The 12993-nt window shown below is 47.5% G+C and overlaps 1 protein-coding gene across 1 annotated transcript in view; it reads left to right on the forward strand.

Annotated features, from left to right (window-relative positions):
- Positions 1-1530: 1530 nt before the first annotated feature.
- The window catches only part of LOC135521945 (zinc finger protein 574-like), a 42076-nt gene continuing 30613 nt past the window's right edge, over positions 1531-12993 (forward strand). The window contains exons 1-8 of the mRNA XM_064947767.1: positions 1531-1617; positions 3256-3413; positions 6507-7195; positions 7396-8228; positions 8431-8669; positions 8920-9099; positions 9658-9755; positions 12855-12949. Coding sequence (XP_064803839.1) covers positions 3258-3413; positions 6507-7195; positions 7396-8228; positions 8431-8669; positions 8920-9099; positions 9658-9755; positions 12855-12949 — 2290 coding nt within the window. The 5' untranslated portion in view covers positions 1531-1617; positions 3256-3257. The remainder of the gene's footprint in view (positions 1618-3255; positions 3414-6506; positions 7196-7395; positions 8229-8430; positions 8670-8919; positions 9100-9657; positions 9756-12854; positions 12950-12993) is intronic.

The following is a 12993-nucleotide window of genomic DNA, read 5'->3' on the forward strand; positions in this document are numbered from 1 at the left end:
ATTCCATAACTATTCTAGAGCTTGTAGATCAGTACACACTTCAAACCTGTCTTTCCTGCGGACCGTTCTCAGAGGGGTTCTAACTTTTCCATCCAACATGATTCAACATCAACTGCCAAGGAGGGCAGGATTTCATTTTGCCACCAGGTGTTTCTGAACCTTTTGGCTGCATCTGTTTTTTTCTATATTCAACAGAAAATGTGCTTTGGAGTGAACTAGTGAACATTTTATCTAGTGAACATTTGACTTTAAATCTGCCCCTCAGGTCCAGGCGGCAGCACTACTGAATTAGCAGGAAGAAGCCTTGTCTGACCCGCTTAGCTCCATCAGCTCCACAGCAGTAGCTCAGTGAGACTGGCAAGTGTCTTTAGAAACAGGAGAGAGAATGAGGAGGACAAAGTGCAGCAGTAAACAGGGGCTCTCCAGTATATGAACCTCATCCCTCAATGCAGAACATGTCTGGTTTGTTTCCACTTGTCATACAATGCGTCAAGGTTGAATAATGTTATTCTGCGGCACATCAAGCAGCTTGCACAGTTTCCGTGGAGATTGAGTGGCCCCTAGCTGGCCCTCCCCTGGCTGTGTGCCCGGCCCCCTCTTTAATACCATTTGGTGTCGGGTTGAACCGGTCGTCCCCCCGAACAGCCCGGGAGAGAGAAGAAATGCTGTGGGACAGTCCATACTTTCTACCAACTACTGGATACAATTCTTGACGGGGCAGAATCATGGTGCTTCAGCAGCCTGTTGAGGAATAGATAAGCATTCAGTTACTGTGGGCTTAAGAGTTGAAAACGTGATTTATTGAGGTTTTAGTTCAAGACCTTCAGAGGTCTTATGAATGAATAGCACAAAGCCATAAGCTGCATCATGTTCATGTTGAAATTTACCTGACAAAAATATAAGGTTAAACTAATTGGGTAGGGTGGCAGGTAGCCTATTGGTTAGAACACTGGGCCAGTAACTGAAAAGTAATTGGTTTGAATACTTAAACCAACATGAGTGAAACATATGTTGATGTGCCCTTGCTCAAGACTTTCAGAGGTTTTATGAATGAATAGCACAAAGCCATAAACTGCATCATGATCATGTTGTGATTACAGCTCAACTTCCAAGAAGATGTTTACATAAAAAAAAAAAAGGTCAAACTAATTGGGTAGGTCAGCAAGTAGCTGAGCAGTTAGAGCGTTGCGGCAATAACCAAAAGGTCATTGGTTCGCATACACATGGTGAAAAATCTGTCGATGTGTGCCCTTGAGCAAGGCACTTAACCCTAATTTGCTCCAGGTGCGCCGTCCTATACTATGGCTGACTGTAAGCATTTCACTGCATATGTATGTGACAATAAAACATTTGAATTTAAATGGAAGTTGCATGAACTATCGTATTTGTTACAAAAACTGTTGATAAACAGAACAACAACAATTTAAGTGCGCTGTTTGGGACTTTAGACAGCCATGATGTTGCACCAAAGTCATACGCTAAGTGCGCTCTTTTGTGTAGTGTAGCCGAATGCTATTGGTGAACGAGAGAGCAGACAGCCAATCCGCTCAAGCCTTGTTAACATGTTGGAACAATAACACAACTTGTTTCCTCAAGAGATAACGGCTTCAGTTTTCGGTGAGTTAATTTGTAATTATCTGACTTTGTTTTTTTATGGATGGAATGTGACATCAGCCAGGACAACATTTCTGGGACTGATTTCTGTTTTCACGGAGTCTCAACGGGGGGAGACATCCAACATTTACATCGAAACTGCAGCCGCCATTACACCACCGAAGAAGTGAATGCCACCCTTCTTCGTCGTTTTTACAAAGCACATAAAATATGTTCAGAGCGACTACTGGCAGACAGTGGTGAATTATTTTAGCTAACCTGACAACTGACTTGTATTGATAAAGCGCAAATAGTTTTAAGGTGATATTAATCGTGGTAATGTAGCTTAACGTTGCTTGCATTGTTTGTTCGCGGAAATGCTAGCTAGCAGCTAGCTGTCAATCAATACATAAAAGGCTAACGTTATTTATCTTCCTACAAACATGCAGCTGACTAGTAACGTTAGTTGGTTAACCTGCTAGTTAGTTAAACCCAATCTAAACTTGCCAGTGCCACCAGCGAGTCAGCCGCCCCATAACAACATAGCAAACGACTAAATTGCTGACCTCCGGGATTTGTCTAGATCACTTTTGGCATTCATTTGGCGCCATTCACTAACTTGTACTGTAATGACACAAGTTAGTGTGAACGTATTGCAATGTGCAGTACTTTAATGTCAGTACACAATTCCACTAAATGGTATTCGCTGTTTTGTCGTATTGTTTCATGTTATTTTCTGTAGTTCTGTTGGGGAAATTATAAGGCTGTATAGTAGCCTACAATCATTACCTAATCACGTACCATTGTGGAATATATTATTATTGCCAGAAGATACTCTACCATTCCACATGTTTACACATCTGCACTGGAGTCAGAACGCAATCATGGTTACATTAAGACACTGGAGCCAAGCACACGTTATGGGTCGGAAAACGTACCTCAATGCAGGGACGTGATATGCTACTTTACTCCAAATGTTACATTTATTCACACTGCTCCATTGAGAAGATATAAATTATGCAGTAGTCACCGCAGCCATTATGGAATGGCATGTCCACTGAATGACACTGCCATTCCAAATTGGCTGCGGTGGCTACTGCTAGCTAGCATGAGGACGAAAACGGAGGTAGTGTGGTCATGTAGTGTATTTTTTTTATTAACCCCATCCACTCTCTTCGAGGGACAAAAATCGCTTTTTTAGTTTTTACTGCTTTTTTGTTACATATACACACATTCTCTACCTTTAGGAGCAACCAAGCGTGGACAAAATAACAATTACCTACTGCCATTTTGTCTGAAAGTTCAAATCTCCTGTCTGACCAAAGCCCAGGCACACGTGAATATACTAATTTCCATCAGTAGTGGGCAATGTTTACAACATGACATCATCATAAATGAGGACTTGCAAGCATTTATACATTGGGTAACACAACACATTCTCAATCGATCTACAATTAAATATAATGATATTTGGATGCATCAGCTGGTGGGGGGATAGGCTACATTTAGGTTATGTTAATAACATATTAGTTAGGCTATATTGTAGGCTAATAATTGAGTGCATGTGCTGCTTACAAACATCAAACAGAACACCCAACCTGAATTGAATATGATCAGTAATGCACTGTTTTGGTCTATATCTCCTCTCTCTCCCTGTGGCAGGTATGGCGATGGATAGTGCCGCTGTGTACATGTGCTTCCCCTGCTACCAAGAGTTTGACACCCTGGAGGAGGTGCTGGCCCACCAGCTGACCTGCACCACAGAGAACGTGGGGAGTGGGGCCCCCACCCCCGTCTCCATCCCCTTCCTACAGACTCAGGTAATAGTGGAAGCTTCAAACTCCATGGACATTTTAAACTAAATAGGCTAGGTCTAGAACATTGATAAACAATAATGTTTTATTAAACTTCTCTCATCTTTTGCACATCTAGGCTAAATGGTTCTGGATAAAAGCATCTGCTAAATGGCCTATATTATTGTTATATTACATTTTATTAATGCAGTAGTGTGTACATTTCATAGTGTCGCCATTGTTGTGCTCAAGGCTTCCCATGTGAATTGGAAAGCCTTGTGAGGCTGAAGCGTAATTCACAGTCCACACGCGCAGAGCCGTGATAGTCCAGTGGTCCGTCTGTGGGGGAGGCACAACACGACCATGCTCCTTCAAAATTCCCAACCAATGCGGCACCAGTTTGAATGTGGTGACGTTGAAAAATAGCTTGAGCCACGCTGAGAATTCAAAAATGAAAGCCAACGGTCCAATACTCTAGAACACTGCTGTGCAGACGCGTACATGTTTTGGACTCTGATAAGCTCTGTAGCCTACAAAACTGCACTGCATTCTACCAAGTACAAAAGGAATTACATCCTCCGTTAAGACATGCATAACCAGGAGTTTTCAGTTCACTGAGACGTATTCCTTTGAGACACAGTTCATCCAAATGTTGTACTGCATTAAGTGGCAGTTCTACAAAGAAGTCCTACAGAATATCTGCATGTCTGAAAGTTCATGAGAGTGAGAACATTCAATTTTCTTTGCGTCATAATAGGAAATTAGATGACCAGCACTGTCCTTGTTTTTTGTTTATTTTTGGGGATAAAAATAGATAATACAATAAAGATAGATAATACAATACAAGTTGGTCAAGAACACATATTTCAAAAACCACTGAACACAAACAAACAAATAATATACATAAAATAAAAATATGACAGATCACATTACTTTCTACATCAAATATTGAATTATAATATTAAAATGTACAGATACTTTTTCTGTTACTATGTAATTTGAGGGAGTAACACTATCCTTGTTCCACTGTATCGCTACCTCGTAATGATAGCTACAGTATGCTCAGAGGTTTAAAATAGTGAGCCGTCGACCGTGAGTGACGTTTACCAGCGTCGCTCTCCGAAACGTGTTCCCAGCCTCCCATGGTGACGGTCTCCTCAAGCTCAGAACCATAGAGCGTGGTGTCATGAGTGACAGGCAGATTGCATCTTGAGTTGCCAGTGGGGAGAGAAAAGGAGTGTGAAAGATGAATCAGTCTGCTCCACCCCTCCTCCTGATGGATGGCTCATTGGGCTCCTCACAGATGAATCAGCTGTGGAAACATTCTATAAACCCTAAGTGCCTTATGGCATTCTGGCCCCTGTTCTGCCGTCAGCTGCCTTATTACTACCATTCAGACTTCATGAGCTAGATTATCATAATTTCTGTGTAACATTAAAGGCGACATTGCTATAAAACAGGGGGTGTTTACATTTCAAATTAATGTAGGCTGCTATTATACCAAACGTTTTTTAACTTGACTTGTTCAGATCCAGAGAACTGTAATTACATGGAAGAGGTTTAGTAGGAAATTAGAAGCTTTACTTTTTAGCATTAAAAAGGAAGATGGAAAATGAACACTGTGGTAGAACCACTTTGTAATATGTATGTATTTAATGACATTCCTATGACCCATCTTGCTTACCAAGAGGAAAAGATTAAGTGTTATTAAAAAGAAACTTCAGCAAAGTGGTTTGCTCTCTCAGTTACTTTAATTACATGTTGACCCATGTGCAATATTTTAGTGCACTTCCTGAGTTGAAGCCCAGTTCTGGAATCGGTAATTAAATCAATTCATTATGGTACAGGCTCCTATACACACTAGCCAGTTTCACTGACCAAACAGGCCTATGGGCCCTGGTCAAAAGTAGAGAACTATAAGGAATAGGATGCTATTTGGGATGTAGACACAGTTTCCCGTCTCAAGTCCTTCTAGGAGACTGACTCAACCACCAGCGTCACATTGAAAATGCTCTTTCATCAAGAACATATGAATACACACATACATGACACTATTTCAAGAGCTCCGGACGGTCCGCAGGATTAGTTTTTGCCACGTTGGATAAGAACGGTGTCAGCGGCAGTTCAAGCTACATAGTCTGGTTTTATAACTCCGCTCCCTTACTGAGCTAAAACTATTGATTTGGGAGTATTTACTATGAAACTAAATAAATCAGACATGACTGAAATTTATTGTAATGGTGATTTAGTTTGTTTGCGGAATCAAAACAAGCAAACAAAAAACATTTCTTAAGACTATGGAGATTTAAATATATCCATAATAGCAGTCTGTTTCTCTATACTATACTAAATATGTTTCTGCATTTCTCAATTCTAACAATTACAAATTACCAAAAGTAGAAACAAGCTGGAAGTACTCAGTCTAGGTGACTAATAACAGAATGAGCCACAGTGGTGCCTCTGCTTGAATGAAGACACTCCTGAAGGAACACATCATTAACCTCGACCTTGATTGTTCTTATCATCCTAATGGATCAACGAGCAGTTCTCAAATGCTAACGGATTGGCCCTCTGAACTCAACTGATAGGCCTGTGGTATTTATCATCACCCTGCCCCTCAGTCCTTACCCCCCCGCTCAGAGAAACCCTCCCTCCCCGGCTCTGTTGATCTAAAGACTGCTCTGTCTGCTCTCATTGTCTGCCCTCTGTCCTCTGAATACTCTATTACTATATTCCTCTCTTGTCATCCCTCATCTGCCTGACAAAAACACTGTTCCTGTTTCATTTGACTATGGACTTTTTCAACAACAACAAATATTCTCACATAGGTGCAGTGAAATGTGTTCTTTTACAGGGTCAGCCATAGTAGTACAGCACTCAAATTAGTTTTTTTACTTTGTCGGCTCGGGTATTCAAACCAGTGACCTTTCTGTTACTTGCCCAACCTTATAACTGCTAGGATACCTGGTTGCCTGTGATGGTATTGCTATCTAGTACTGCCATGGAAACAAGTTTTTTCAATTTGACACCAAAACATATTGGCGTTTTCGTTCACTCATTATTGTCCAGACTGGTCAGCTTCTGTTTTGTCTTATTTTCTTTTTCTTTCCCTCTCTCCAGCAACAGGTGTATACCGAGCCCATTGCTCCATCGCCTGCCCCTCAGACCAAGGACAGTTTCTCGTCTGTGCTGCTCAGCTCTGGTGCACCCGGTCTGGCCATGGCTAGCCCAAATAAGCCCTCAGGAGATACGCCCAAGATCCTGTACCAGTGTGGCGACTGTGACGCCCTGTTCCACTCCCTGATCCTCTGGCAGCAGCACCGCAAACATGGCCAGTGTCTTCAGACCAAGGCAGGACCCACCCAACCAGGACCAGAAGAGACCGGATCTGGATCAGAACTGGCCCCAGAGGGAGGGGGGAAGCACGGTCAGGCTGAAGTGGAAGTGGAGGTGGACCTGGGTCCAGATGAACCGTACAAACCAAACTCACCGGATGACCAAGAAGGAGGAGGGGGCAGAGGAAGGGGTAGAGGGAGAGGAAGGACTCAGGAGAGGTCACAACAAACCCAGCAACAGCAGGATGTAGTGAAGTCTGAGCTGCCAGCAGAGAAAGTGGAGGATGGGATGAGTGTAGAGGATACATCAGCCACCCTGGATCACACGTATCTGCCAAACACCACCAACGGAGGGCAGGAAGGAGGAGTGGAAGAGCTAGAAACAGAGAGCGTAGGGGAATCCACTGAATCTAAAGCCTCTGAGATCCAGGCTCAGGCAGCTCATTCATCTACAGAGGCCCAGTCTGCACCAGACAGCCAGTCCATCCAAGACTGCGCTCCCTCCCAGGACCCCCAGACTGCGCTCCCTCCCAGGACCCCCCAGACTGCGCTCCCTCCCAGGACCCCCCAGACTGCGCTCCCTCCCAGGACCCCCCAGACTGCGCTCCCTCCCAGGACCCCCCAGACCCCGCTCCCTCCCAGGACCCCCCAGACCCTGCTCTCTCCCAGGACCCCCCAGACCCTGCTCTCTCCCAGGACCTCCCAGACGATAACCCTGGGGAGGAGCAGACGTCCTACTACTACAGGATGAAGGCAGCCAAGAAGCTCAAGCCCCCGTCCAGCCTGCTGTGTGTGGACTGTGGCTCCAGCTTCGGCATGGTGTCTGAGCTGGTCACCCACCGTAAGGCCCAGCATGGCCTCAAGGAAGCCCTGCACCACTGCACCGTGTGTGGGGAGAGCTTCCTCAACACCACCCTCTTCCTCTACCACCGCAAGCAGCACAAGGAGAAAGGCAAGGAGGGGGTCACACAAACCCAGGCCCAGGGAGGACAGATGCAGGATGCAGATTACCAGTATTACAAAATACTAACACTGCAGCAAGAGGTGGTGGAAGAGTCTAAAGAGGAGACAGTGGGGGTGGTGGATTCCCAGAACAATGGAACTGAGAAGCAGAACCGGGATGGAACCCCCTCTATTTCCACTGTCTCTACCTCTGCTCTGGTTAAGGTGGTCCAGGGCCAGAGTTTCCTGTGTGCCCAGTGTGGAGCCAGCTTCACTAAAGAGCCAGAGCTCAGTGCCCACCGTAGGGACAAGCACGGCCTGAACGAGCCCCTCCACCACTGTTCCCAGTGTGGCCAGAGCTTCATGAACACCACCCAGTACCTTTACCACCGACGCCAGCACCGTGGGGAACCAGGGGCTGGTGTAGGAGCAGCCACAGCCCTCCAGGGAAGCCCCCGCGCCCCAAAGAGGATGCTGTCCCCCCCTGCCGCCTCGTCCAGTGCTGCGTCAGGCTCACCGGCGAAAATACCTGCTATCAGGATACGCAGCATCAACGATCTCAAAGGTAGGTTCAACCCGTTGGCAGCTGGGTTCAACCCGTTGGCAGCTGGGTTCAACTCAATGGGAAGACTTAACTCTGCTGTAAAGGCGCCAGGAATCATAACTAATTCCAATCCATACTGAATATTGCTACGTTTCACTATTGTTTAAGGTTATTTTGACGGACCGTCAATAGTTTCTGACCATGCTCTCTCCTCATTGGGCAGAGAACAAAGACCAGGGTAAAGAGGTGAATCCAGTCATCCTTAAGGAAGAGCAGGAGGAGAATACTGTAGTGGGGGAACAACTGGACACCAACCTCCCTCCTCCAGCCAAGCTGATGCAGGACTGGTCCCGCACCCCTCTCCCCCACGTCTGCCCCCACTGTGGCCAGACCTTCACACGCAGGGGGTTCCTCCGCGCTCACGTCTTCAGCCACACCGGAGAGAAGCTCTTCACCTGCAAGGTACTGCTAGACTGGACATGTGTTCTATTGAAAATGCTGTGAAATATTGATGTTAATGACTGAAACTAGTTGTGTATCAACAAGTAGCAGGAGTTAGTTAGGAGCAGCTTCATATTATATACTTAATGTTTATTTTTCTGTTTAATCTAAGTGACGAAATCTTAGTGCTCTTGTGCTATGTGAAATAGCTATGTTGTACTGGGCTTCCGTCAATCAAATTCATCCTCGTTCTTCTTCTTGGTTAATTCAGGTGTGTCAGAAGTCGTTTGCGTCCTCTCCCAACCTGCTGCGCCACAGCCTGACCCACATGGGCACCAAACCTTTCCCCTGCTCCGTGTGTGGCAAGCGCTTCTCCCAGCCGGGCGCCCTGAAGAGGCACGGCCTCACCCACAGCCAGCCCAAATCCCGCCGTCGCAGGTCCCGATGGAAGGTCAGGCATGGGGGGGGGTCACTGCACCCTATAGTACACTATTCCCTTTGTGGTGCACTACTTTTGACCAGGGCCCATTGGGCTCTGGTCTCCATTGGGCTCTGGTCTCCATTGGGCTCTGGTCTCCATTGGGCTCTGGTCTCCATTGGGCTCTGGTCTCCATTGGGCTCTGGTCCCCACCGGGCTCTGGTCCCCACCGGGCTCTGGTCCCCACCGGGCTCTGGTCCCCACCGGGCTCTGGCCAAAAGTAGTTCAATATGTAGGGAATGCAGAGCTGTTTGGGACACAGCCCTGGATTACCTGATTGTTTTTAGAATGTCTTACAATCCCCTGAGAACATCTCTGAACACACCACAGACAAGTCCTGGAGAGCCACAGCGTGAACAGGGTTTTGTCCCAGCCCAATCGGGTGTGTTGATGCTGGGCTGGAACAAATATCTGTATACACTGAGGCTCTCTAGGGTTGGAGAAATTCAGGAATGCTATTTGTCTCTACGTTAACATTGGGCTGTTAGTTGTTTCCCCTGATGTTGTGCTGTGTCAATGACATCCCTGCAGAAGAGGACACCAGAGGGGGAGGATGGAGAAAGCCAGCTGTTCGCCTGTCCCAACTGCACTGCTCGCTTTCAGACTGACCAACAGCTGCAGGAGCACAGGTACGGGTGTGACTGGGCTGTGACTCAATTAAATGTGCAGGTTGAAATCAACCCCAAAGGCCTGTTTCACAGAACTAGATTAGACAAGGAACACATTTCAATGTGTAAGTTACCTTGATTGTACCCTGCTTGTTTTACAGGGAGAAACAAACACATCACGGTACTGTATTTACAGTGACAGTAGAGCATAAGACTGGACTGAGAACAGGAGATGTGCTACACATAACCCAAACACAGGCCGGACCCTGTTCCTACACAGGCCGGACCCTGTTCCTACACAGGCCGGACCCTGTTCCTACACAGGCCGGACCCTGTTCCTACACAGGCCGGACCCTGTTCCTACACAGGCCGGACCCTGTTCCTACACAGGCCGGACGCTGTTCCTACACAGGCCGGACGCTGTTCCTACACAGGCCGGACGCTGTTCCTACACAGGCCGGACGCTGTTCCTACACAGGCCGGACGCTGTTCCTACACAGGCCGGACGCTGTTCCTTCACAGGCCGGACCCTGTTCCTACACAGGCCGGACCCTGTTCCTACACAGGCCGGACCCTGTTCCTACACAGGCCGGACGCTGTTCCTACACAGGCCGGACGCTGTTCCTACACAGGCCGGACGCTGTTCCTACACAGGCCGGACGCTGTTCCTACACAGGCCGGACGCTGTTCCTTCACAGGCCGGACGCTGTTCCTTCACAGGCCGGACGCTGTTCCTACACAGGCCGGGCCCTGTTCCTACACAGGCCGGGCCCTGTTCCTACACAGGCCGGACGCTGTTCCTACACAGGCCGGACGCTGTTCCTACACAGGCCGGACGCTGTTCCTTCACAGGCCGGACGCTGTTCCTACACAGGCCGGACGCTGTTCCTACACAGGCCGGACGCTGTTCCTACACAGGCCGGACGCTGTTCCTACACAGGCCGGACGCTGTTCCTTCACAGGCCGGACGCTGTTCCTACACAGGCCGGACGCTGTTCCTACACAGGCCGGACGCTGTTCCTACACAGGCCGGACGCTGTTCCTACACAGGCCGGACGCTGTTCCTACACAGGCCGGACGCTGTTCCTACACAGGCCGGAGGCTGTTCCTACACAGGCCGGAGGCTGTTCCTACACAGGCCGGACGCTGTTCCTACACAGGCCGGACGCTGTTCCGACACAGGCCGGACGCTGTTCCGACACAGGCCGGACGCTGTTCCGACACAGGCCGGACGCTGTTCCTACACAGGCCGGACCCTGTTCCTACACAGGCCGGACCCTGTTCCGACACAGGCCGGACCCTGTTCCGACACAGGCCGGACGCTGTTCCGACACAGGCCGGACGCTGTTCCGACACAAGCCGGACGCTGTTCCTACACAGGCCGGACCCTGTTCCGACACAGGCCGGATGCTGTTCCTACACAGTGAGGAGATTTAGACAGAGTTGTTAACATAGAGACAGAAATTCCTCAGTGCCCTTGAGCCCTCGCCAGCGATGATTGACAGGCGGGCGGCGGTAAATTAAGATAACGATTTAAGGGTAGGACGAGAAAGCGATGGAGACAGACCGGCTGAGGAGCTAGAGGTGGGGGATGCGGGGAGGGAGGAGGTGAGGCAGGAGAAATGATCCGGGAATCAATAGGAGGGCGTGATCAGGGAGTGAATGGAACGTTACCCTTGAACTGCATGTCACTGTGTAGTTGGGGTGAAGCAGGAAGTCCCAGCGTCTCTGAAAGGGAACAGTTCATATCCCTACACCCCCTCTCATTAGCGAACACTGGGGGGTGTGAAGACCTGGACTGAAGCTTTAATTCTCAGGGTCATCTTTGCCTGAAATATTGATTCCTATTGTCAGCCCTGTGCAGAGGGATGATCGACAAGAGAGTTTATATAGGGCTATAAGTGGTCCACAGCACACACACTATGTTTACCATCTAATATTAAACGATGGGGTTAAGTACTTTACAAATTCACTATCATCAGTCATGAATTATACGTAGAACACAATGTATTTTCCAGCAGTTCATAATCATTATTTCTTTATCGTTGCCAAGGACATTGACTCAATTGCTTGTAATGCATTGGCTAGTGGCGAGCACTAAAACACCTGCTAGCAAGGGTTGATTAGTGGAATCTGAGGGTTTTAATGCTGGGCTAGAATAAAACCATGACACTGCAGGACTGTAGTTAAGAGTTGAATACCTCCACTGCTGAAGAAATGTGTTTAGGTGAACTCTTCCACCACCGCAGTGTTTCCCAACCCTGGTCCTCCAGTACCCCCAACAGTACACATTTTTATTGTAACCCTGGACAAACACACCTGATTCAACTTGTCAGCTAATCATCAAGCCCTCAATGACTTAAATGAGGTGTGTTTGTCAAGGGCTACAACGAAGCTGTGTACTGTTGGGGGTACTGGAGGACCAGGGCAGGGAAACACTGTGCTCGTGATCAAACACAACACTGATCCAGCCAGTTAAATACATCCCAGTGGTTCTCCTCCCTCTCCTTCCCCAGGCCTATATCCTGCCATTATGGAATGGATAAACATAGGCTCTCATATCTCATCACACACTGAAACCATACGTTTATCTGCAGCCATTGTATTATATGACACACCTAATGACTCCATATTGAACCTTAAAAGGCTTAACAACATGGTTAAGCACACAGGTCTGGAGGTAATCCTAATACTGTGACACTAAGGTGATAGCCAGCATGTGGTTGTGTGTGTTATTCCTCCTCTGTGGATGAGGATTACAGTGGGCCCTTGAAGCGTGGCTTACATGCATCTACAAATGACACACTGCAGTGTTATTAGTACCAGTCAGCTGCTGCACATATTGTTGATCATGGTGGTGCTCCTTTTGTCCCTTTTCCTCACAGCTTTAATTCTTTCTCAGCTTCCAAGAAAACCATGTTGCTCATTGCAGTACTGTATTATAGCCCTTGTTTTTTATAGCTCTTTGTTTTTACCCCTCTTTCATTTTTTTGCTCTAAAAAAAACCCAAAACATTTATTATTTTTCTGTAGTAATTTATTCAGAAGTGTATTATTAACATTAGTTGTTGTTTACACTTCTTTCCCTTTTCTCTTCCCTTCATTGTGTTCTGTCCATCAGACTGCTCCACACCAGCCACCCGTTCCCCTGCTCTGTCTGTGGAGAGGCCTTCAAACGCAGGAAGGAGCTGGACCTGCACTCCCTCATTCACCAAGGTAGCTCCTCCCCTCTCCTCTCAGCTGCCCTCCTCTCTGTGTGT

The sequence above is a fragment of the Oncorhynchus masou genome, chromosome 30, assembly GCF_036934945.1.
Source record: "Oncorhynchus masou masou isolate Uvic2021 chromosome 30, UVic_Omas_1.1, whole genome shotgun sequence".
NCBI lineage: Eukaryota > Metazoa > Chordata > Actinopteri > Salmoniformes > Salmonidae > Oncorhynchus > Oncorhynchus masou.